Below are 26,641 nucleotides of genomic sequence, written 5' to 3'. Positions count from 1 at the left end.
CCGCGGGTCGAAACTTTCACATTCAAGACTCATTTAAAAGTTGATTCATATTTTGAAAACACGGAAATTCGTCTATCGAAAGAAGTCCCCGCAAGTCAGAACCGTTCTCTAAGCACAGTAGAATCAGAACATAAAGCAATAAGGCTGCTTTCACAAAATAAGGTTGGAAGGGGTCAGGGGAAGGGGGCTATAGGAATGGCGATTGACATCTTATTTTTTCCAGATCCCCCTCGACTACCTCAGAATTTTCGAATCCTCCCCTGAATTCATCCAGCCCCTTCACCATTTTTTGAACGCGGCCTAAATGTGTTTTTTTTTTGGGGGGGGGCCTTGGAAGAAATCAATAAATGTTATATCTATTTGCGTCCCCGTCCCTTGACCATGATCACGTGACGTCCGGGTCAGGGACGTTCGGCTGATGAGGTCAAGGAGCAGAACTGCAACTGAAGGACGTCCGACATTGTGCTCCCAGGGAGACTTCTTATCAGAGAAGTCGACTGAGTCAGACAAAATTTGGATGTCGGCAAAGCCGACTGAGCCAGACAAAATTTGAATGCTATGTCGGAAAAGAAAAGTGAAAGGAACGACCATGTCGACGACGACGACAAAGGTTGGTATCGCTGGCTCGTCGTCCTCGCCGTCCATTTTTGCTGCTTGTTTGTGTTCGGCCTGTACCAGTCCATAGGACTGCTCTTCGTCGCTGTACAGCAACAGTTCGAGGCCAGCTCTGTAAGAACATCGTGGATTCTTTCAACAATGTCGTGTTTTCAACTTGGTCCAGGTAATGGCAAATCTTATTTATGAAGAACGCTTGTGTTTCTCAGTGCTTTGAGATATACTTCAAGACATATGTTTTTCGTGATCAAACATCGACGTCGTACATCATGATAAGGTCACATTACCAAGGAAAGGATCAAGGTTGGCCACTAGGCGATCTCAACTGCCTAGGTCGACTTCGTTTCATGTCTACCATACATCGACCAACGTGCGTGTAATAGATTGTCATTACCTGTCCTTTCGTTCGTCGGTTCATGTGTCTGTTGACTAATACTAGCCACACATGTAGACCTTTGTGGGGCTCTCTAGAAGATCCCAACACCTAAATTTGGCCAGTCCTCAGAGAGCTGTATTCATGCCATACAGCTTTACCTTGATTCAGCGCTGTATATATCATGTATATGTCGTGTTGGAAAACGGAAAGGCAGCTGTGGGTTTTCACATCTCTGTTGACGTTTTCAGTGACTGAGCAATATTCAAGTCCCATCGGGCGAGATTTGTCAAATACTCTGAACCTGTTTAACTAGCTGCCAAATATACAATTGACATGTACAATGAAAAAATTGTTTTAGACCCATAAACATTATGCGTTTGTTTCTCATCTTAAATCTCTTCAAAAATGATGCGGTAATGCGTTTTTAGCTCACATTTGGTATATACATGATATCATAGAGAAACAAAGATAGAGTGGCAACGGGTATTGTTTAAGGCGTGAAGCGGTTACGTAACCCATCCATGTTCGCCTCGCCTCAGGTTGCTCTCGCCTCTCTTTTCCGAAGAGTGCCGACCATGAATCCTTCGGTAATTTTCGGATTTTCGCCAATTGTTAAGCGAAAGTATGTTCGGCAAAGTTTGTGTTGTTGTTGTCGTGTGGTGCTGAGCAGAATTGACGTGCTGGCGAAAACGGGAGTGTTCAGGAAAATGAGTTTTACCGTTTTAAAAATTCCTCCCATATTTTTATGATTATATAATGAGTGTGTTTGAACCAAATTTGAAAGTCTTTATCTATACTGTCTGGTTTTACTCAATGGTTTACGGTCAGTCATACCCTCTTTTACACGTGCGTCAAGGAAGGACATGTTTATGAAACTGCTGCCGTGTTATGTTTTGATTGGCGTGAAGCAGTGTTTCTGGCCTGAGAGCTGACAAAGTAACTATGGTTGCTACGCGACTGGCAGTACGATGCCATCTCGTCGTATTTTTTGCATAATCTCGTGTAATCATCAACCACAAACAAAGCCTCCAAAAAGTTTAACACCTTTGGAGCTCATTTTAATATGAAAAGCCAATAGTCTACCGAGAGGACCATGGAACAAAAGGCATGCAAGCGTTGCGACTCTGTTTATGTTTCTCTGTGATTATATATACAGCGCTGAATCAAGGTAAAGCTGTATAGCATGAATACAGCTCTGTGAGGACTGACCAAATTTAGGTGTTGGGATCTTCTATAGAGCCCAACCAAGGTCTTCATGTGTGGCTAGTATTAGTCGCGCCAGCGGCTTACTGACTACGCATGCGCTTATTCATAATATACTATGCGAGTAACCGGAAGTGTACCCTTCTTTCTCATGATGGGCGCCGCCATGTTTTTTTTGAGTACTCGTAAATAAACAAATACGAAACAAATTACTATGATATAACATGCCTTTTATAAAATTTACCTCTTTTATTAGCCAGTAAATGTTATTATACACCTTGTCGCTGATACAAAGTATGGTTGATGTAGATAAACGGAGAAAACTGTCGTGCATATGAACGGGGGCATACGCAAAGAATGCTGGGATTGAATTATAGAAGAGCGCCCCCTGTGTCAATAATTAGATTCAAAAATTGCAAGTTTTTAGACGGAACGCTATAGTTTTCAGCTTGCAAGTGGAAGGTGGGCAGTGCGGTTACCATTGCAATGATAATTATTGCATAATACGTCCCTTGTTTAACGCCATAGGCTGTTATCATTGTAAAAATTGCCAATTTTTGTCCAAAATTTTTACACGCTACAGAAAATCTATACCTGCCCTGCTGCAGGGTTTGACGTCGTGTAAGTACGTGAACTGCTTTCATCAGAGGGAAACTGGGCATAGTTGTCATATAAACGTTTATGAAGTAACAATTACAGTTTATCATGAATCAATACAAATAACATTGCCAATCTTAACCCCTGGCGCGACACCAAGGGCTGAGCCCTATATAATATTAGTCAACAAACACATGAACCGACGAATGAAAGGACAGGTAGTAATCGCGCCAGCGGCTTACTGACTACGCATGCGCAGATTCATAATATACTATGCGAGTAACCGGAAATGTACCTTACTTTCATGGGCGCCGCCATGTTTTTTTGAGTACTCGTAAATAAGCAAATTTGAAACGTGCAAATTATTATTTTACAACATGCCATTTATAAAATATGTCTCTTTTATTAGCCAGTTAGTGTTGTTATCCACCTTGTCGCTGATACAATTTTTTAAACTGACAGATTTTGCTATCTGCAGCTCACAAACGCGATAATCTTGCTATAACTGACCCGATCAGCTATATTCTTTTGATGTGTTATTTTTTGCATTATTTGTTTTGTGGGAATAAACTATTTGTTTTCTATTTAGGTCCTATAGTCAACATACCTGTGAAACGGTTAGGTCATCGTCCTACTGTCATGATGGGAGCTGTTTTATCTTCTCTTGGATTCTTTCTGAGTTCGCTTGCGCCAAGTATTGAGTTTCTCTATCTAAGTATGGGAGTTTTCATTGGTAAGTATTTCTCGATCCACTACCGTGACAGAAGGGTTCCTTTCTTGAAATCAAATTAAGTGAATCGTGTTATAACTTTTAACAATACCTAGTTAATGATTTTTGTTCTATGAAACATATTATCCTCATTCGTCTCCCTAATGTATGTTTACGTACAGAATCACCACGATGTGGTGTTTACGGTACACAATGTTATTGTTGACAAATTATCTCTTCGAACTATAACTAATCCATTCGTAAATTTTACATTTCACACAAAGACACAGACCTAGACAGATTTTCTTACTTAGAATTTCGAAGATTTAAGAACTGGGAGAGGAAAGTGCATTTTAGAGACAGAGCAACAATATCATAAAATGCACACAAAAGTACAGCTCATGATTTTGAAAAGTTAGTACGATTGAATGTACTTTGGCATAACTTCACGAGGGGGAAATACTGATTGACTTTGTTATGCACCTGTTGGCTGGGAACAGGTCTCAACATTATGGCCTCTTAGTTCGATATTTTTGTACATATTCACAAGACTTGGTTCAGTATTAAAAGTGTAAGCCTTGGATTATTTAATTTTTTAATTATTGTTGCGCTCTCGCGGCAGTGACTAGATTTGAAGAGCGATGTGATGTTGTTACTATATGATGTCACAATTTTAATGTCCTTGTCTTCGGCTTTTTTCAGTAAACAATAATATGTTAAAATATGTTAAAATAATTAACCCTGACCATAGTACTTACCCCTTCTAGGTAGGATACAATGTGAAACATGTCTACGATTGATTTCAGTAATGGTGATATGAAGGTAGCTTATCAAATTTTGTAACAAATCCAACAAATACATACCTTAAAAGTTTGGAAATGCCTTACACGCATGTCGTAAACGCCGAGCTGTCTTTCGTACAGTGTTTTATATTTTGAACAATGCCATCAGTACGGTGATAGAATTTAGTATTTGGCTGCACTGCCCATGGACAGTCTGCCCTTTCAACATGTTAGCTGTCTGTTTCAAATCTGTTGTAAATTTATAAAAAAGTTCTCTCTCTCTCTCTCTCTCTCTCTCTCTCTCTCTCTCTCTCTCTCTCTCTCTCTCTCTCTCTCTCTCTCTCTCTCATTCTCTCTCATAGGATTTGGCTATTGTCTCATCACAAGTCCATCGCTAGGTATTGTCGCACTGTATGTGAAAAGACGGTACGTCCTGGCTAGTCCGAGGTAGACCAGGTACACTTTGACTAGTCTTGTATACACACATGCCTTTGATGAAGATTGCTTCGAACGTATCACATTATCGATTTCTACAAAGAAGTTTAATAAACATCTAATCGCAGGGAGTTCACCAAAGATTCTTAGGCCGATTAACCTGAGACAGCAAGAAATTTACCGAAATTATTAGAATCCTGTGCCCAGTGGGCGGAGATTGAATATCTCATGAGTGAAATTTATATTCTCCTCAGAAAACTAATACTCGCATTTGTCTCCTTTAAATGTAGTCTGAGACGTGTTCACGTCAATACGAAAGCTTTATTCTCTGAAAGTAACTGTTAATGATTTTCAGGTCTGCTGGCAACCATTTTTTATTTTTCTGCAAAGCTTGGTTGGATTTTTTTAAAGGCAGCCTCTTGGAATGTATTTTACAGTTCTTCCAGGTCCTCCCCTTGATATTAAATGGTCCATCCCTGATTCAAAGTCATTGATTAACATATAGAATTTCATTCGCTTACGCACAGATTCCAATCCAGTGACATTTTTCTGTTAGTATTACTCATATGCTTTATCTTTGTTCTTATTATTCACAGGGCTAATATACGATTTGACGAGCAGCTACGACAATACTTTTCACTTCTTCGGTGCCTGCTCGGACACTGCCGGCTCATTCTTGGTAATCATGGAGTTATATTTTAACAAACGTCGAAGAAAGTCAAGGCAAGCAGATGAACCCCGCCATTCCGAGGAAGAGGTGGAAATGGTTTCCCATGGATAAATCACGGAATCTGACACGCAACAGAATGAACATGTGAAGTTAGCTTGACAAGAAAAACAGATTGAGTCACGGCACCGTTTCAACTTCTAGCCGTTTTCCAAGTGGTTCTAGGACAGTTACCACCAAGACAAACACCCTCTGGACAATTACCACCGGACATTTACCCCCCGGCTAATTACCACCAACTATTTACCACCGATACATTTATCCCCAAGACATTTTCTACCCGGATATTTACCCGCTAATACTATTTATAACGACAATATTGCATTGTCGAAAATGATGTCAAATGGGAAATGATGAAAAAAAGGTTCCCGAACAATCAGAAGACTGCCTTTGAATCTTTTCTAGTACTGTTTCCTGCTTGGTGCAAAATGGTCTACCTTTTGCTATGCCTGGCAAGTGTTACCATTCGTTCTAATTTTTACCTTATGCCTTTCAGGGAAGCGAACCCGAATGCCCGATACTAAAAACCCTCTCTCTAACCCACGGTCCCTCTGGAGGGACCGTGTCTAACCACTACACCACGAGGAGTTGTCTGTGGCTGTCTGTTGAAATGCTAATCTTGAACTTGACACTGTATGTGTAACCATGCATTATATAATAAATGAATACTAAAAATGAATAATAATAATATAACATTTAAATAGATAAAAATACCAGCAAAGCAAGAAAAGAAACGTAAAGTGTGAAAACAATTTAATATACGTGGTTCAAAATGATGAAAATTTCTGCAGAGTAAAAACAGTCAGAGTAGAAATATGATTAAAATTCTACAGAGTAAGCATCATTAAACGTTAAAAATAAATCACGCATCAACGGTTACTGAAAATAGTGACCTTTCCAATACATTAGGAAAAGTGCTTTAAAAAAGATGAGTCTTTAAAGCGCACTTATGAATTACATTAAAATAACAACTATATGATGTTAACGGACTAAAAGGATGTCTCTATACGAATCATTTTATTGCCTTACCCTAAACCTAAGCTTTACCCTAACACCAGACAACTCATAATATTTGTCTCTTTTTTCGATTTTTGTCTTGTTTTCGTCAAAATTTGCATCGAAAGTTACATCTTCAGTTTCATGTTTTACGGGTAGAATGTGTGTTAGATGTTTCATTAAATATTTACTAATGCCTTCATCACTAACATATTAAATACACTCCATAAAGCTGTTTGAATCATGTCAAAACAAAGTTGAAAATGTTTGAAAATAAAGATAATGAATCAGATATCCTTTCAGGGGTTCGGGTGGTAAATGTCTTGTGTGGTAAGTGTCCGAGTGGTAAGTAATTGGCGGTAAGTAGCCGGGGGGTAAATGGTAGGTGGCAAATGTCCGGGGACCTAAATGTCCGGGGGGGGGGGGTAACTGTCCTGTTACCCTCCAAGCAGTGACGTGGCCTCTGTTAAAACCTCATCCCTGTCTTTGGAAACTGTTTACTTTCACAATTCATACAAAATAACGATCAAGGGTCAGAGTTCAAAACATTGCTAATTAGAATTTGTTGAGAACCGTTTGCTTTATCGGCACGATGTGCTAACTTTAAAACAAAAAGAGCCCTAAAACATTTGTTACAACTCATTATCAAGACTGTAAACATGAAATAGTGAGAATTGAACATTAGTCATGTGATCGTAAAGTATGGAACACCAAATATTTTAGAAGTAATTTGGAACTATTTGAGTAACACCCATAAACACCCAACTCTAATTCATAGTTCTGTTACATGGCATAAAGTAACTCCCCAACAGGCGCAATAAGTGTAGATGTCAGACATCTCCTTCAGTATTACCACAGTGACCGAAGTTGATTACAATACCTTTCGGACACTCCAGGACATTATATCAGTGATGATTTAACCCTAAAAGTGACATAATACACTTGGTTGTTCTTTTACCATATAAGAAATGTGCAAGCGTACATGTGTATCAAATACGCTACCTCTAAATTACTAATTAACGCACGTAAATTCCTTTACCTATCGTGGAATCAGCGCAAGTTGAAAACCGAAGCGGAACTCATATTCTGCATATCAATATTTGGCAGATACTTGATTATATTCAAATATTTTCTTACTCGAAATTGTTGTTATTATTCCATGGCACCTCTTGTTGGAAGTATACCATTATGTTTAATAAAATTCAAATTCTACAATGTTCTGTACACAAATAAAAATGGCGGTGACAAGTATGGATAAGGATGCCAATGCCATCAAAGAATAATTTCATCAGAAAGAAAGAAAGAGTTCGTAGAAACATGATAATGAAGCGCTCTATGAGATGCTTTTCAGCAAAACCGACATCTGTTTTGCGATTACCAATAACACGCGAAGATAACACGATGTAGATACGGAGTGAAGTTCCTGTGAACTCAAATTGCATTGCACCATCGGAGACTGTTAAAATGATTGCAACATATGATGCCTCAGCAAAAGTTCGACGCAAAGTCTCGCCTGTTCCATATCGTTGCCAATTTAACGCCTTTGCAGATAACCTATCAGTTTCATTTTAATGCTTGTCATAGCCTTTGGTAAAAATGTTGCTTACATCCTTCGGACAGTTAAATTATTTTTTTTTTTTCATTAAATTTCACTATTACCTTATCACACTCCAATTTTCTCATCATTAAGGTAATATGCACCTCGAAAGTGAAAGACTTAAACTTTTGCTCAAACTTTCCTCAGTGAAACTTTCAACCATTCTCTTACCAAAGCAAGAATAAAAATCAGGGGTCACCGTGCAAACTTTGGTACTAGAGAGACAAATAACTTTCGATTTCTCGATATTTGAAATTCAAAATGGCCGCCATACCCGTGTTAACTCTATGGGAAAAAAATAAAATTTTCGATTTTCGAAAAACTAAGACGGTGAAAACTTTTCTTTTGCCAAGAGCTTCAAAATGAGCCGCCACAAGTGGTAGGTCAGAAGAATATTGATAAAATTTGAAGGCCCGAATTTCTGTCCCCGAGGTGCGTTCTACCTTAAGTAAATTACTGTATCGTCTTCATTAGTTCAAAAACCTCTTTATTTCAAATCATATGCCGTCCTTACTCCTTGATTTAACATTAATCATCTTTTTTGCAGAGTGAAAGCACTTTGATTCCATTCAAAAATAATAATCCAGGAGAAAATAGTCTGATCTACTAACCTGAAATAAGGCGTCTATCAACTGTCACACAGATTATATTCAGACAGATTAACGTGGAATTTGTAATTTGTGTGTTTATGTATCGTGTCATATATTTGGAAGCTGTTCCGTAAACTCTGGCCAACCTCTAGCCTGTTTGGTTTTCGGTCACGCCGTTTTGCTGAATTATCACCCACAGCACTTAAAGGTATACTGTCACCTGTTCAAATTTTGCCACAGTTACCATGGAAAGAGAAAATCTAACCAATCATAGGTTTTAAGCGGGTGGCCACTTTTTAAAAACAGCGCCCCCACATGGGCATTTTGAATACAAAGGAACGCCACTTTGACCATATATGGGCACATTTAGATTACAGGTGACTGTACACCTTTAATTAAAGGGAAAAATGAGAAAGTGCTGCTGTACTAGTATATCGGTCGATGACTTACGTAAATCTACCATTACAATATAATTTTACATCAGTTGTAATAACTTTATTATGATAACTAGTAGCAAAACGTTAATAAGCAAAACCAAAAATAGATAAAGCGATTTTCGTGTCAACCAGTAAAGTCAAAGTTGCATCCGACCAGAGCTTTCGTAAATTTTCTTGTCAGCTAGTCAACTCAGACTTTAAAAGTGTGACTGAAGTCTTTGTTGACACGTGAATTCTTGTCTTGACTAGAATTCGAATGTAAATAACTGCAGTGCATTTTCCACTTATAGATGCTGTGGTGGAAAAACCTAAGTAGTAGGTGTTTCGACGTGCTTTGTACAATATAGAACTTGCAGTTACCATGGGAAACAATAATAGTTAAAAACAATCATCAAAAGTCACAGCTACTATAGCCCTTTTACGACATTCACCTGGTTTGTCTTGCGAAAGTTCCAAAACGGTAGCCGTTCGCGCAATAAAGTAACATTAGCAATGACGAACTCAAAATGCAATGTAGCAGGCTTGATGATCAAGTTGCTTCATGAAGATTGCGATCATGCGACAATGTTTGCCAATAAGGAGGAATATTTTTGTTGATTCAAGTAAGGAAAGTATGCACGTTTGGCTAATATGTGTGACCAAAAAACTGATTTTTGCGGGTCGAAACTTTCATATTCAAGTCTTATGAACAATGATTTAAGTATCACATTTATGATTTCGTAAGTATTAATGTTCTGTTGAAAGTTTAAGACTCAAAATTTTGAAAGCAAAGTGGATCCATCTGTGGCAAGTTGTCCGCGCAATTCAGAAATGTGTTCTTTACATAGTAGAATTAGAGGTGTACTGAGATAATTTTCATCGTTTAGGGCTTCTTTGATTTATCTATTTGCCAGCCACTTCTGTTGACTTGATCACGTGATACTCGGGTCAGGGACGTAGTGAGGTCATGGGTGTTGAACTCCAACTGGTGGACCTCCAGAAGGAGCGACCATGACGACGACGAAAGAGGTTGATATCTCTGGCTCGTTGTCCGTTGAAATCAGAAATGTGTTCACTGTATAGTAGTGTTCGAGCTATACAGTACTTCAATGTGTTATTTCGGATTTTTATTGTGGAAAAGAAACCAACAAATGCTATATCCATTTCTAAATCCGTCCCTTGACTTCTCGCGTTACATTTGGGGTCAGGAGGTTACCTTGAGTGTCAAGTCATAAGGTCAGGGATCATAACTCATTTTGTGTACGTCTTCTAGTAGTGCGTCTAAGGTGTGGTTCTTCTCAGCAAACTAGACAGAGTAAGACAGAAATTTCTACACTATGTCGGACAAAGAAAGTGGAAGGAGCGACCGTGACGACGACGACAGAGGTTGGTATCGCTGGCTCGTCGTCCTCGCTTCCCATTTTTGCTGTTGGTTTGTATTCGGCCTGTACCAGTCCATAGGACCGCTCTTCGTCGCTGTACAGCAACACTTTGAGGCCAGCTCTGTAAGAACGTCATGGATTCTTTCAACCACGTTGTGTTTTCAACTTGGTCTAGGTAACGACAAATCTTGTTTCTGAACACTGTTTAGGTTTCTTGGTGTTTCTTTAAGTTTATTTCATCACATTTTTTTGTGAAGATGCTACAACGCAAAAGTCAGAAAAGCTAAGATTTATATTTTGCACATTTCAGACATAATCGAATCTTTTCAGGAAACGAAACACAACCTTGTCCTACCAATAGCAGCCAAAATTGTAACCATTGAATCATCTTGTTAAGTAACATTGTACTATTAAGAAGCATACCGCTAAAAGCCATCATTGTTTACTACGTGGGGGGAGGGGAGGCGGAGGAATTTCATCGGAAACTCCGACATTTCTAGTAAACCCCCCCCCCCCCCCGCCAAGCATGATGAGTAATCCCCGTATATAGCACGGACATTTTGACTGATCCCATCCCAACTTAGAAAAGTGAAATATCAAACAGTTATATTTGTAAAATTTATAAAAGTAAAGCATAGTAAAGACCTTTCAAATCCTGATGTACCCTGTTACATTATGAAGGGTTACCTCATGAGGGTTGAAAAAGGTGAAACCAGCAAAATGAAATTTAAAGTCACATCAAAATATAGATAGGGGAAAATGGGGCAAGTGGGCCACTTAGTGGTATTTTGCTTTATATAATTGTAACGACTTCATTAAATCTCATGTTAATATGGTCATAATATAAAATGAGATCAATGAAATATAATGGTATAATAAATGATATTAAAGAAATATTATTATGCAAATGACATGCCCATAAAAATATTTGTTGAAGCGGCCCACTTGCCCCACTATTTGGGGTAAGTGGGCCACCAATAATATGCAATTTTCCCCAAGGCTGGAATTTCTGCTTGATGTACAAATCTATGTATAAATATTAATTTATCACCTATTTTGAAAGATATTTGAATGTAAATGATTATCTTTATAAATAACACTTAATGCATTAATATTTTATTTATTTTTTGTCAATTTTACAATTAATATAACAATACATTGTAATTTTTTATTTCAAATAAGTAACTGTATCCTCACAACTTGGAAAACATTGTGATAGTACGCGAGAACTGAGCAATGCTCAACAATTTGGATTCAATTACTGGTAGCTCTCACAGTGTTATCTAACTAAGCACTAAACTATCAGCCTGACCATGCTTTAGTATTTTTGTGCCTTGCCATCTCGCTACATTTTTGTAGCTACAGCATCTCATAACTAAGAACTATACATTACAGAATGGCAATCGCGACGCAGACAAAATTCAGAGTAAAGTTGACCTTACTTTTGTTTAAGTGTAGTGTCATTCAGCAGTCCTTTGGGTTCTGTGACAGTGGCCTGAATTTTAAAATGATTTATGCCATCACATTCAAAAGATGTATTGCATCAGTTTTTAACATGAAATTGTTGCAAGAATAAATCACTTGTCTTGTGTACAGATCTTACAAACTATGAATCTGGTTGAGCCTTCATGAAATATAATTCTCCATGAAGTCACCTGACAAAGTAGCAGTGGTATTGATCATATAGTGGGCAGTGCTTTGTGAAATATATTTCTGTAATCATTGTATACTGAAAATGCAAAGCAAAGCAAAGCAAAGCAAAAAATGCGGAAAGAGTTGTTTTCAAAGTTTAAAATATGCAAAATGTTGCGTAATTGTGAACGCTGTTATATGAACTGTACAGAGCTGCACAAGCCATTAATTTAATATAACATCATGGCTGCAAATATTAAATTTTTTATATTCTTCCGAGAACATGTAAAGAAAGGGAGTTATCCCAAAAATTGTAACCAAACATCTTGACTTTAACATTTGAAATTTGAATTTTACTCTCAAAAAAGTTTTGGTCCAAAATAGCCTTTCCAACCACCTTAAAGGGACAAACTCACTCATTTTGACATTATTTCTGGTATTTTAGTTTCATTTGAAATATAAGTGTATTGCTCTGGTCACTGAAATATGCTGAATAACCTCACCATATGCATAGTTATAATGCATGAATTCTTCCACAAAGCAATTTTTGCAGTGGTACTTACCAAAAATTAAAATGATGGAAGTAATCATGCCTTATGTCCATGTACAGGGTGTGAGTTGAGCTGTGACAACTGGGTAATTCAGCCTATTTCAATAAGCAGAGCAATACAATAATATTTCACAAGAAACTTAAATAACTGGAATAATGTCAAAATGAGTAACTTTGTCCCTTTAATCATTGTCACTGCTGCTGTGATCCGAACAGCAGAATTGTTCCAATTTAGATGAACCAAATACACCAGTGCATGATTCATGGTGTCATTTTGTACATTTTCGGCACTTCCACCAGTTGTAACGAACTACTCTGACTGCATTTTGCATGGCAAATAGGGCCGAGAGGCCCTGCTTCTTGGGCAAGTCTTTTCTTCTTACCATGTTCTGTTGTGGAGCAAATATATAAAAAATCATATTAATATAACATATAATTGACTGTATTACCCTCACAATATAAATACACATTCTTAGTCAGACATATTTATTTATCCACATACGCACGCACATATATTACACATAATATTAAATATATGCTATGCATACAAAAAATAAATACCTACATATTATTTATTTATAAGCTAATAAATTTATATATTAACTTATTATATATCAATAAATATATAATTTTAATTGATTGAATAATTAATTCATTACATCATCAATTTATCCACCAATAAATATATATATATATATAATTAATTTATTCGATTACTTTTATGCAAATAAATATATTATCTATATTATTATAAACAATATTATAATTGTATACTTATAAATTCATTTATCCATTTATTTATTAATTCATTGTCATTTATCTATTTATTTCCTATGTGAATGTGTCTATGTGTTTACAGGCCAGCTGCTTCCGCTGGTAAACATTAATTTTTCAGGCAGTACACAGCTTTGAATTCACTATATGTGGTGGCCCACTTGCCCAGAGTAGTTGGGGTAAGTGGGCCAGTCACAAAACATGTCACCATATTAGTAAAATGTAACTTGCAGTACTGATTCAATGGGCTGCCATGGAATATTTATTCAATAACATATATGTTTTGATAGATGAATTAAATTGTAATCGAGAATATTCAGTTTATAAATAATTTTCTCAAATTTTACCAGTATTTCCCCGAGAAGTATTTAAAAATGGCCGCCGAAGGAAATCAAGAGAGGAAATAATCGACTCTTGTTATCGAATACAATGTAATATATGCAGCAAAACTTGTACTGTTAACATGGAGGAGTTATTTATACATGCAAAATACAATGATAAATGTGAATACTAAAATCTTAGAAAAATACGAGATGTTTTCACTTTATGTCGTTATATTTGAATTTGGCGGCCATATTGGAAAAACAAAATACAATTTCTGTCAAAAATCGTGTAATAATTCAACAACTGTCATTGATCGTTGATTATTTGGTGTCATAAACAAATGCACCGTTGTCTCTGTCATGTTTACATAGTTATTTTTTATCGAAATAACCATATCAATAGAATACGGTCGAAATCCATGTTATCGCCACTTTCACACATACTAGTGGACACGTGAAAAGTAGTAAAACACGCAACCCTAAGAAGAAAATACGGATTTTTACCTGAAATCGGCGCCTCTGCTGACGGTTGCCACCATCGGCTGGATTCGTCTTATGTCTGGTATACTGGAACGTAAACTTGCCGTAAAGGGGGAGATCGCTTTTAACGACAATTTATCGTAAAATGGAAAGTGGCCCACTTGCCCCGACGGCCCACTTGCCCCATTCCCCCCCCCCCCTATAGGGCTCACGCGATAACCAGTATCCAACCGTGCAGTGTTTTTGTATTTGGATGGGTATCATGATAGGATTTTCACTGGGGTATGTGACTTGGCAGAATTTGACAGTATATTTATTGACAATATTTATGTTAATGAGTAAATATGTCAAGCACCTAGAACCCACATCATCTCAGTGACGCGGGATGCTCGTATCTGTATACTCTGCGTATAAATCTGAGATCGATGCGTACGGGGTTTGAAATCGACAACCTAATCAAGGCGCTGTTTTTCATCGAACAGGGTGCACATCGAAGTTGGTTTTGAATGACACTATTCTACCGAGTATACGATCCTCGAGGAACGTTGATTGACATAAAATGACTATTTTCTAGGAAATAGTTATGTTCGCTTAAATGTCACTCATAAATCACGGTCGGGCCGTGCGCAAATCCTCCGATTTATTATCTTGCGATCTCGAGAGATTTCTCGGCTACGTGAATGTTCAGTGAATCGGACAAGACCGCTGCGATTCGTTAAAGGTAGTTCGCGCCTCGAAAATGAAAGACCGAAACTTTTTGCTCAAACTTTCCACTAGCAAACTTCAGACTATTTTCTTTCAAAATCAAGAATAAAATCGGGGTCACCTTGCCCGGTTTAGTACCAGAGAAGCAAATTACCAAACATTTACGGATATTTGTGATTGAAAAATGGCCGCCATACCTGTTTCATCTCTGCGCCAAAAAATAGAACTCCATAAGTTTTAAAATGAGCTGCCACAAGCGGTAGGCCGAAAGAATATTGTAAATGAATATTGTCCAAACATCTTTTCCAAAGGCGCATTCAACCAAAACTCATACTTGTGTAGAAAGTAACAAAGCTGTACCGCCCTACATTTGCTCCAGTAAAAACTAAGACTTAAGATAGATCGCTTCTCGGGAGCAGATATTGGGGCTCTCAAACTTTAAAAATCTTTTCTGATCTACCACATGTGGGGGCTCATTTTGAAGCTCTCTGAGAAAGGAAAAAATTTCGCCGGCTTAGTTTTTCGAAAATCGAAAATTTTATTTTTTCTCCATAGAGTTAACATAGGGATGGCGGCCATTTTGAATTTCAAATTTCGGTAAATATTGGGTAATTTGGTTCCATAGTACTAAAATTTTCACGGTGACCCCTGATGTATATTCATGATTTTGAAAGAGAACAGTTGAAAGATTCCTTAACGAAAGTTCGAGCAAAAGTTTGTTTCTCATTTTCGAGGCACATAGGCCTACTACCTTACGCAAACAACAACAACTAACAATGACATGTATTACTGTGCGTATGTGTATATGTAAGAGTCAGCTTAATCGATGCAAAGAGGACTATTTACGCAAACGACCGTGACTGAACACCTCTTTTTTTGCTGAGCTGTGTCAAGTGACACCGTGACCCCGTTGTAACCATAGTCCATCCAGACATGTAGACCAATCCGCTCAATGATACTGAACGGTTCTTTGCTTATGCCACAGTACGTGTACGCATCGCCTTCGCGATCCCCGTAGGTTAAAGGTCACATGAACATTTCAAGTTGTCAAAGATCCTAGACTCGTTCCAGGGTCTATGGCTTAACTCTGTTGATTCATTAGACATGTTAGAAGGCGTACCTATCTGATCAAAGATATATCAAGCGGGTGCAATCTTGCATTCCACTTTCTTTTATTTATTTTTTTTTTAATTTGATCTCGAACCATCAGGTTGCCCCAATAACAGGTTCTTTTGAAAATAAAAATATAATACGAACAAACATTCAACTTTCAATTTTCTTTCAAAATCAAGAATAAAATAGTGGGTCACCGTGCAAGGTTTAGTACCAGAGAAGCCAATTATCAAACATTTACCGATATTTCTAATTCAAAAATGGCCGCCATACCTGTTTCATCTCTGAGGGAAAAATAGAACTCCTTAAGTTTCGAAATGAGCTGCCACAAGCGGTAGGCCAAGAAGGTGCTTTCAGCCATAAATCGTATTTTGTAGCAAGAAATAAAGATCTTAAATAGCTGTACCGCCATACGTTTTGCTCCAGTGACCAAACAATGCTTTGTATGACTACTGTCGGCATGTAAGAATCGGCTAAATCAATGCAAAGAGGACTATTTACGCAAACGGCCGCGACCGAACACCTCCTTTTATGGAGAGCTGTGTCAAGTGACACCGTGACACCGTTGTAACCATAGCCTCTCAAGACATGTAGACCAATCCGCTCAATGATACGGAACGGTTCTTTGCTTATGTCACAGTACGTGCACGTATCGCATCCCCGATTCCCGTGGGTCAAAGGTCACATGAACATTTGTCAAAGATCCTAGACTCGTTCCAGGGTCTGTGGCTTAAGGCGCAGTGGTCGTCGCGCTGCGCGTGCGCAATTCTTTTGTTGATAAACAAATTTTTGTAAACATAAGTCTTCTCAACTTCAATCGGAGTGAGATGGGAGTGGTCCCTCACTTTGTTAACGCCTTTGTAAGACTCAACATCATGCAATAGTAAAATATTAAGATCGGAAACGAACTTCATATCAGTGGTGTATTTCTATTTATTAACTCATGTAAGGCTACGAACATTGAGACACTGCACTCGGGAAATTATGTCGCTGAGTTTACTGCATGCAGTCACAGTGAACAAATTGGTTTGATCGCGCACGGTCACGCTGGTTGTACACAATGCTACCTACAGTACAGTAAAAATACATCACTAAAATGATCAATATTGTATGTATATATATATATATATATATATATATATATATATATATATATATATATATATATATATATATATATGTAGACCAGCAACAAGCACGATGCCTAACACAAAAATTAAACTCAAGACCACGATCGGCAAGCCAGAGCAGGACACCGGAGATGCTGTTGCTTCGATAAGGGAGACGGTCACCACGTTGACGTACACGGATATAAGAGAATCCGGTCCCACAACCTACCGGTCCGCGACGACTTGCCCAACGGGGTAAAGTTCGTAGTGGAGTTGGATTCTCCACAGCCGAGTGTAGCGTGCCATATACCCGGTTCTCTTGACACGGACGTTCTCTTGACACGGAACAGCAGATGCTTCTTGCTGCAGTGGGCATTGCTCTGCAAACTGTAGACTTCTGTAGCTTGCGTTATTGTAATTGCCCCTCAGGAGCATGCGCAGCACGACGACAACTGCGCTTTAACTCCCGAGATACAAGTGTCTGCTGATTCATTAGACATGTTAGAAGGCGTACCTATCTTATCAAATATATATCAAGCAGATGCAGTCTTGCGTTCCACTTTCTTACACAAACGAACATTCAACTGTTGCTATGTGTTATGAATTTTCACGACCAACATGATGGCATATTAAAATCTAATTTGGACAATCAGAAATAGAAGATGACGGCGACTGTGCTGTCGATTAAAGGCGATTATTCTCCTTCTGAGCGACCCCGACCAGTCTTAGTCTGTTGATATGTAGTGTTCTTGCATTTTAAGGTAATAAGCTTTTTGAAAGTGAGAGATTTAAGCCATCGGTCAAACCTCTCTAACAGCAACTTTTAACCATTCTCTTTCAATATGAAGAATAAAAACTAGAGTTCACCGTAACACTTGTTGTTCCAGAGAAACAAATTACACAATATTCCCTAACTCTCGAAATTCAAATTGGCCGCCATGCCTGTCTTAACTCTTTATGCCAAATCTAAAATTTCGAATTTTAAATAACACGGTGGAAATTTAATTTACCAAAGGAGCTTCAAGATTACCCGACACATATGGCAGATCAGAAATGTTTTGTAAAAATGTTATGATCTGAATAACTAGAGGCGCGTTCAACCCTTTTATTGAGTGAATAACATGATTCTGTTTCTGTTTAGGTCCCGTAGTCAACATACCCGTGAAACGGTTTGGACATCGTCCTACGGTCATGATGGGGGCTGTTTTATCTTCTCTTGGATTCGTTCTGAGTTCGTTTGCACCACGCATTGAGTTTCTCTATCTGACTATGGGAGTTTTCGTTGGTAGGTATTCCTCGATCTGCTACCGTGACAGAGGGGTCCTTTTCTGAAAATCAAATTAAAGGGACCGTAGTTTTAACTTTTGATGACATTTTTATGGTTGATGTTCTATAAAATATATACATATCCTTATTCTTCTACCTACAGTATGTAGATATACAAAATCAACACAATGTGTTGTTTATGATAGACAATGTTATTGTTGACAAATTAACTTTACTCCGGACCATAATCAAGGGAGCACTGCACCTAACACACCGTATCTTGTTCAAAAATCATTTTTGTTTGCAAATATAAATTAAAATTTGAATAATTTGTTAACCTAAGATTAAAATATTATATAGGGCTCAGCCCTTGGTGTCGCGCCAGGGGTTAAGATTGGCAATGTTATTTGTATTGATTCATGATAAACAGTAATTGTAATTACTTCATAAACGTTTATATGACAACTATGCCCAGTTTCCCTCTGATGAAAGCAGTTCACGTACGTACACGACGTCAAACCCTGCAGCAGGGCAGGTATAGATTTTCTGTAGCGTGTAAAAATTTTGGACAAAAATTGGCAATTTTTACAATAATAACAGCCTATTGCGTTAAACAAGGGACGTATTATGCAATCATTATCATTGCAATGGTAACCGCACTGCCCATCTTCCACTTGCAAGCTGAAAACAATTTTTGAATCCAATTATTGACACAGGGGGCGCTCGTCTAAAATTCAATCCCAGCATTCTTTGCGTGTGCCCCCGTTCATATGCACGACAGTTTTCTCCCTTTATCTATATTAACGATATTTTGTATCAGCGACAAGGTGCATAATAACATTTACTGGCTAATAAAAGAGGTATATTTTATAAAAGGCATGTTATATAATTGTAATTTGTTTCGTATTTGTTTATTTACGAGTACTCAAAAAAAAAACATGGCGGCGCCCACGAAAGAAGGGTACACTTCCGGTTACTCGCATAGTATGTTATGAATAAGCGCATGCGTAGTCAGTAAGCCGCTGGCGCGACTAATATTTGTTGGGTTCCTCTTTTAGTTAGTCGAGCTGTCGTAAGTTGCTTGATAAAGAAGTGTTAATTTATGCAAATGTATGCAAATCACCCAATTTCCTGACTTCTCTTTTCAAGATTTTCAAGGAATTTGACTCTTCTCTGGCCCGTGTCAAATTTTCCGAAATTTTCACATTATGTTGTGTTTGTTTAGCAATAAAGTTCTTACATTTTGAATAAGAGTATAATTAGAGGTATTTTAATTTTGCTAATCATGGTTTTAATCACTTTTTAGAGTGCCAGTGTTTCAACCAATGCCATTTTAGAATGAGGACAGATAATGCAAAATAAAATAAGCTTAATCGGTTTTTTTTCTACCTACAATCTTCTTCTTTAAAGTGAAACGGTACATTTCAGAAAATAGTCTCATGTATTTACTGAAATAAATTTCTATCATTAATACAAAAATTGAGTTTTTACCCCAAATATACACCCTCTTCATCGTTTGAGTAAACTATTGCTGTCATACAAAACTTAAGAGTCTCTCCTTTTTGAAAATATATAGTATGAGGGGGTTTCCTTGTCATCTTAGATGAGAAATATGCTGTGTTGGCACTTTGCAGTTCCACCTTTATTCAGGTTGTCAACAACAGATTTCACACACACACACATACACACACCACACACACACACACACACACACACACACACACACACACACACACACACACACACAAACTGTATATGTTATCAAGATTTTCCCTGATTTAAGAACTAGAAGAGGAAAGTGCATTTCAGAGAAAGAACAACTATATCGTCGAAAAGGTAAAGCGTATGATTTGAAAAGTTAATGCGAATGAATCAATTTTGGAATAACTTCACAGGGGAATACTTTTTGACTTTGGTAGGCACACTTTGGGGGGGGGGGCGACAAGCTTCAACATTCTGGTGTCTTAGTTCTATAGTCTTACACAAATTCACAAAACTTGGTAAAGTATAAAAAGGGTACTTATAAAATTCTTTAACTCTCTATGCAAACAATATGTTAGTTGCGATTTCGAGGCAACTTTATAGATATTGGATTTGGATTTAATCTTGTACTATACGATGTTGTTCCAATTTTAAGGTCTGAATTTTAAGTAAAATACAATATGAACACGACTGGAAGTAATTTGGGATAATTGGATGGTGAAGTGATGTCGATTTAATCTGCAAATGTAAGGTGACATCTGCTTTCCTTTTTAAGTTATACACTACTTGTTTTTATGAGTAATTTGTAATATTGCAACTTTCAGCTATAGGGCACGTAACACTTTTGAGAAATTTGAAAACTATAAAGATCCAATTATCCAAAATTAGTTCCAATCGTGTTTATGTTACTTTTCAGCCATTGGTATTACCATGATGATAGAGGAATTTAACATTAGCTGCACTGTGTTATTTGCGAAACGTAAACATGAAAACAGGCGGCCATTCGAACATGTGAGCAGACTTTGCTTCAAAAATTTTGGAAAATTTATGGAATCTCTCTCTCTCTCTCTCTCTCTCTCTCTCTCTCTCTCTCTCTCTCTCTCTCTCTCTCTCTCTCTCTCTCTCTCTAGGATTTGGCTATTGCCTCGTCACAAGCCCATCGATGGGTGTTCTGGCACTGTTCGTGAAAAGACGGTTCGTCCTAGCTAACGCCCTCGCAGGAACTGGTTCAGGGCTCGGTACATTTGTATTTGCACCACTATGGGATACACTCATCGACGGCTACGGATGGAGGGGGGCCTGCATCCTGTTTTCATCGATAAATGCGCATTTGTGCGTTTGCGCAGCGATATACAGACCAAAGACAAAAGCCGAGACTAAGCTGGAAACTACAGCAACCGACTCATATACAAATGCAAATGAAAGTGATTCACCAGGCCGACATGGTAACAAGGAGTCTAATTCTCCGCCAAATAAGAAGATGCTCTGCGGAGTTTGCGATCTGTCACTCCTCTCTCGTAACCCGGTATTTGTAGTCTACACATTCGCAGTTTTCCTTGGCGGTGGGATGGCTTGTTTGCCTTTGCCAGCATTTATGTTTGTCAGAGCGGAGTCCAAAGAGCTCGGTTCAAGTCGGGATTTATCCTTTCTGATATCCATGTATGGCGCTGTCGGTGTCTTGGGCAGGCTTTTACCGGTTCCGATTTTTCACTTCATTCCCGCCCTCACAAGTGTGCGATTGTACGGCCTGGCGCTCTTTTTCGCTGGAGTGACCAGCTTTTTTAGCGTGTTTGCAAATTCATACGCAGTTTATGGCATGGTTACTGCAATCCTTGGGATCTTCGTCGGACTTACTTTTACCTTAATATCCCAAGTTGTCAAGGATCTATTCGGTCCGTCACTTCTTACAGCGGGTTTGGCCTTAACTACTCCGTTTATTGCCATTGGAGCCATACTGGGTCCGACATTTGCAGGTAAGTCATACCAGTATACGATTGACCGCAGTGAGAGACAGGGTCCATGATTGCATACTGGCGGGCATTCACAGTAAGGTTTTAACACACTGCTCTTTGAATATGCAAATTATTACTAATACTTCGACTTCTTGGAATATGTGTTAGACTTTAGCGAGTAGCCAGTTTGAGACATTTCAACCGATTGGAGTATTGGATTCCAGCCATACACTTTCTGAGTGTGCATTTTCTGAGTGATTGAATGCATGGTGAATGTCTTTTCTCAGAGTTTCTTCTCAAATGTAGCCATAGGGACGAACCATATTTCAAATAAATGACAGAAATAGAGGTTGGAAACCATTGCCTGTTGAGGAAACCAGAAACTTTTATCGCTTATTCTTATTCAATGAGTAAATTAGATCATAGCATTCCATTTAATTTCACATACCCATGCCAACATTGATCCACCCTGGTGACTTTTACTGTAAAATATCCCGTTATATTTTGCGATAAATATTGAGATATGTATGTTAAACGTTATCAGTCTCGGAGTAATCCGTCCTGGTATTTGGTGGCGCCAGTATTGTTGTAGTCCGAATCGAGTGAAATTGCAGCTTGATTTATCGCGTCAAGAGACGCTAATATATCGTGAACGTGAAATATTAATTTCCTTTCGCCAATTTGGAAGACCATAGCATATCGGTGAATCTTCCAAACGTAATTTGTTTCCCTAGTACCAAAATGTGCACGGTGCACGATTTATCCTTGATTTTGGAAGAGAATGGTTCTAAGTTGCCTTGTGGCAAGTTGAGTAACAGTACCAGTATTTCAGTTTCGAGGCACCAACTTCCTAATATCACACATATGCTTTCGCTATATTCTTTCTAATCACAGGGCTGATATACGATTTGACGGGCAACTACGACAACATTTTTTACTACTTCGGTGCCTGCTTGGTCACTGCCGGCTCATCGTTGGTAATCATGGAGTCATATTTTAACAAACGTCAAAGAAAGTCAAAGCAATCAGAAGACGAACCCAATCATTCCGAGAAAGGAGTCGAGATGGTTTCCCGTGGAACAGGCACGGATTTTGACATGCTAGAAGATGGGCATGTACAGTAAGCTTGGAAACACAGCAAACTGAGTTACGGCATCCTGTCAAGTGCAGTAACGGGTCACTCTTTCTTTTGTCGTAAATATCTGTTCGGAAGATGGGAGTTAAAGTATATTGGGTGGGAGGTGAGGATAAGTGTAGTTTAGAGACTCATATCTGTATTAAGAAGAAATACTTTAATCGAACGAGAACATTTCGTCTGTGTTGAGCGAGACTCAACAAGGTCTTACATGGTTCAGGTACTAAATAAGGCAATGTTCGAAGACACCAACAAAATGAAACACAGAACTCCTTATTAAGCCATATTGCGAGTTTCAGAATTTAGACGGATTGATGTTGAATTAAATATGTCGCTTTTGAAATATTTGATAATCGCATATTTTTATTGTTAATTATTAATTAGAAACACATACTACTGATTATTAAATGTATAAAAATGAGAAAATTTAAGATGGATATATTTCACTTAGCACTATCGCCAAGCATGTTTCGAAGGGTATCGATATAACATTAATTTTGCAGTGCACCTGCACCATCTGACAACTCACACGAAAGTTCCTCTGGCAAAAGAATGCAATCGCTGACAGATTTCTCCTCATTACCATGAATTCTATCGTTAAAGGCATAGCACAGTTCAGGCGTCAGATTTTCTTGCCAACAAATTTGCTTACTAGATTACAATTTCAAATGAAAACAAAAGGTTATGACACCTTCATAATTCTCTTATAGACTAGAACAAACTCGATCCCTGGGACCAATTCCCGTACGTTTGAGAGCAAAAGAGAAGGCTCTTACACTCCCAAATACTAACTTGAACTAGGAAGTCCAAGATTAAACATAATTTGCGTAGTATGACGTAATGCAATTCATTGGATAAATGTGCACAAAGTGGAATAAGATCGCTTGTTTGACCTACCTATCGTACCTTATGTACATATCCGAGTACGGAATTAATACGTCTATGTTTACAAGTCCGTATTCGTACAGTTCATTTGCCATTTGAGAGTGAAAAGTTTGCAAACCTGTTTTCCTCTTGTTTAACTTTGCACAGATACGTAAAGAGTTTGTTCATCTCGGAGTCTGATATTGATTTGAAACAGCTATGGAACGATATTTGGAAAGTTGCTTCGGGACAAGAGCTGATGATTGAACTTCATGTAGCTTATTTTTCATTTTCTTGACATTCAGCGGGAACAAACGCTATACATTAGCATAAAAAATGATAGTTAAATAGCTAATGTAATGTTTTCTTTACAGTGCTACAGGTATTCTTAACAAACTTAAGAAATACCTTTTTCCATTCCATGCGTTATCCTGAAAAAGTTTTTAAGAAATTAACAAGAAATTAACAACATATTTTAAGTTCCTTAAAAACAATGAAGTCAGGGACAGCCCCCGGTCCTAATTATTGGCGCCTAAGTGAATTTCATAAGTTTTCAGCAAATGTTATTCTACCTCTGTTAGTAGAAATTTTCAATTGTATTTTTGATTCAGGTTCATTTCCTCGTATTTCATTTCTTTGTATATCATTTCCTTGTAGTTTAGCGGGATAAAAAGCTAAACATTAGCATGAAAATGATAATTAAATAGCTAATGTAACTTTTCTTTAAAGTGCTACAGGTATTCCTAACAAACTTGAGCATCACCTTTGATCCATTTCATGCAATATCCTGAAAAAGTTTATATAGTGTAACATTAAAAAAGCAACACGTTCTTCTCTGAACTTCATATGAATTAATAAAATTACATTGTATGAACTTCGATGAATTATGCTTATGACAAGTTAAATTCACCCAGAACAAAATAGATCATTTGGCATATTGAATGACTGTAAAATTATCAAAAGAATTTCAAATTGGTATGAAGATATTCTAAGAAAGAAAACCAAGATAAAGTAAGAACACAATAGATGCAGCATGTAATAACTAGGGCGAGTTCTGGGCTATGTTAAAAGAGTAGTGAATCGTAAGGAAATGCACTAAAGGACATTACTATGCAAGCATGGTTTAATTATTTCAGCTCTTTATACACCGATTGCAATGATGTACACTCAGGAGATCTTGACATTTTACATTCCATTGAAGAAGAAATGAGTCAATTTAATAAATTAACTGAACCAGATTACAGGGACTGTTAAGATTTAACAGCCATACCAAATGATAGAATCACAGAACAAGAAATTTTAAGTTCCTCAAAAAGTTGAAGTCGTGGAAAGCTCCTGGTCCTGATGGGCTTTAAGTGAATTTCGTAAGTTTTCAGCAAATGTTATTCTACCTCTGTTAATAGAAATTTCCCATTTTATTTTTGATTCAGGTTCATTTCCTTGTATTTCATTTCCTTGTATTTCATTTCCTTGTATTTGAGCGGGATCAGACGCTATACATTAGCATGAAAATGATAATTAAATAGCTAATGTAACTTTTCTTTACAGTGCTACAGGTATTCTTAACAAACTTATTAAACACCTTTATCCATTTCATGCAATATCCTGAAAAAGTTTATAGTGTAACATTAAAAAAAGCAACACGTTCTTCTTTAAAAGTTATATGAATTAATGGTATAAACATGTATAAATTCAGATGAATTTATGTAGATGACAATTCACTTCAAAAAAACGAGTTCCTAAGATGCTTATGACAAGTTAAATTCACCCAGAAAAAATAGATCGTTTGTCATATTGAATGACTGTAAAATTGTCAAAAAGAATTTCAAATTGGCGCGAAGATATTCTAAGAAAGAAAACCAAAATAAAGTAAGAACACAAAATATGCAGCATGTAATAACTCGGGCGAGTTCTGGACTATTTTAAAAGAGAAGTAAATCTAAAAGAAAGTGCAGAAACGACATTACTATGCAAGCATGGCATAATTATTTCAGCTCTTTATACACCGATTGCAATGATGTACACTCAGGAGATCTTGACATTTTACATTCCATTGAAGAAGAAATGAGTCAATTTAATAAATTAACTGAACAAGATTGCAGGGGAAGTGAAAAAGATTTAGTAGTCATACTAAATGACAGGGTGACAGAACAAAAAAATTTAAGTGCCGGACAAAATTGAAGCCAGGGAAAGCCCCTGATCATGATGGGCTTCCCAGTCAATTTCATTTAGTTTTTAGCAAATATTATTCTCTACCTCTGTTTGTAGAAATTTTCAATCGCATTTTTGATTCATGTTCATTTCTGTCGAAGTGGTCTGTTGCTATAGTAATGCCGCTGTTTAAAAAGGGAAACAGAAATGACGTAAACAACTATAGGGGAACTCCTCTCTTAAATGTTCTTGTTTTATTTTTATTTTTTGTTGATCTTTTGGGGGTTTTAAGGGATAGTGCATATTTCTATGATTTCACAATTTTTCAGATTTTCATTTTTTAGATTTTGAAGGGTTATCAAGGTATAGATTTTATTTCCAAACGCATTCAAAGTATTATGGTGATGGTATAGTTAAGATTTTTACCTATTTTGACGTTTTACCTCTGTTTTATTATATTTTACAATTAATATGAGCTTTTAAGTATTTTGTTATTTTATTTTATTTTTCATCGGCCATTTTTCATGAATTTTGTTTGATGTGAGATACTGCTTATATTGTTTGACATGTCGAAAGATACTGAATGGATGGGTGACCACGCATATATTCGTCCCCGGTTATAGACACGATAAACGAAACCATCGCGAAAATGAATTAATGGTCATGACCAGATGATGGTA

General features: G+C 37.4%; 2 protein-coding genes across 4 annotated transcripts in view; both read left to right on the top strand.

Annotated features, from left to right (window-relative positions):
- The window catches only part of LOC139133474 (monocarboxylate transporter 2-like), a 41,252-nt gene extending 29,735 nt beyond the window's left edge, over window positions 1-11,517 (top strand). The window contains exons 1-4 of one of the 3 annotated variants that reach the window (XR_011552601.1): window positions 444-781; window positions 3,381-3,524; window positions 4,645-4,708; window positions 5,314-11,517. Coding sequence is in view for 1 of the 3 variants with exons in the window: in XM_070700085.1 (XP_070556186.1) it covers window positions 5,314-5,498 (185 nt within the window). In the remaining 2 variants the exon portion in view is untranslated. Of the gene's footprint in view, window positions 1-443; window positions 782-3,380; window positions 3,525-4,644; window positions 4,739-5,313 lie in introns of those variants that run through there. The other 2 variants (XR_011552600.1, XM_070700085.1) reach the window with 2 other exon arrangements.
- A 5,685-nt stretch (window positions 11,518-17,202) lies between these two features.
- LOC139133643 (monocarboxylate transporter 3-like) lies at window positions 17,203-22,935 on the top strand. The gene is made up of 4 exons (XM_070700393.1): window positions 17,203-17,326; window positions 18,253-18,396; window positions 20,990-21,832; window positions 22,706-22,935. The coding sequence occupies exons 1-4, from the start codon at window positions 17,203-17,205 to the stop codon at window positions 22,933-22,935; spliced, it is 1,341 nt and encodes a 446-aa protein (XP_070556494.1).
- Window positions 22,936-26,641: the final 3,706 nt, after the last annotated feature.

Source organism: Ptychodera flava, chromosome 5 (genome assembly GCF_041260155.1).
Source record: "Ptychodera flava strain L36383 chromosome 5, AS_Pfla_20210202, whole genome shotgun sequence".
Lineage (NCBI taxonomy): Eukaryota > Metazoa > Hemichordata > Enteropneusta > Ptychoderidae > Ptychodera > Ptychodera flava.
Note: the sequence above shows the minus strand (reverse complement) of the source record. Positions and strands in the feature narration are given on the sequence as shown.

Coding starts and splice junctions, on each gene's coding strand:
- LOC139133643 (XM_070700393.1), top strand. CDS start 17,203: ATGCCTAACACAAAAATTAAACTCAAGACCACGATCGGCAAGCCAGAG. Junction 17,327..18,252: donor CACGGATATAAGAGAATCCG/GTCCCACAACCT, acceptor GTTTCTGTTTAG/GTCCCGTAGTCAACATACCC. Junction 18,397..20,989: donor GACTATGGGAGTTTTCGTTG/GTAGGTATTCCT, acceptor CTCTCTCTCTAG/GATTTGGCTATTGCCTCGTC.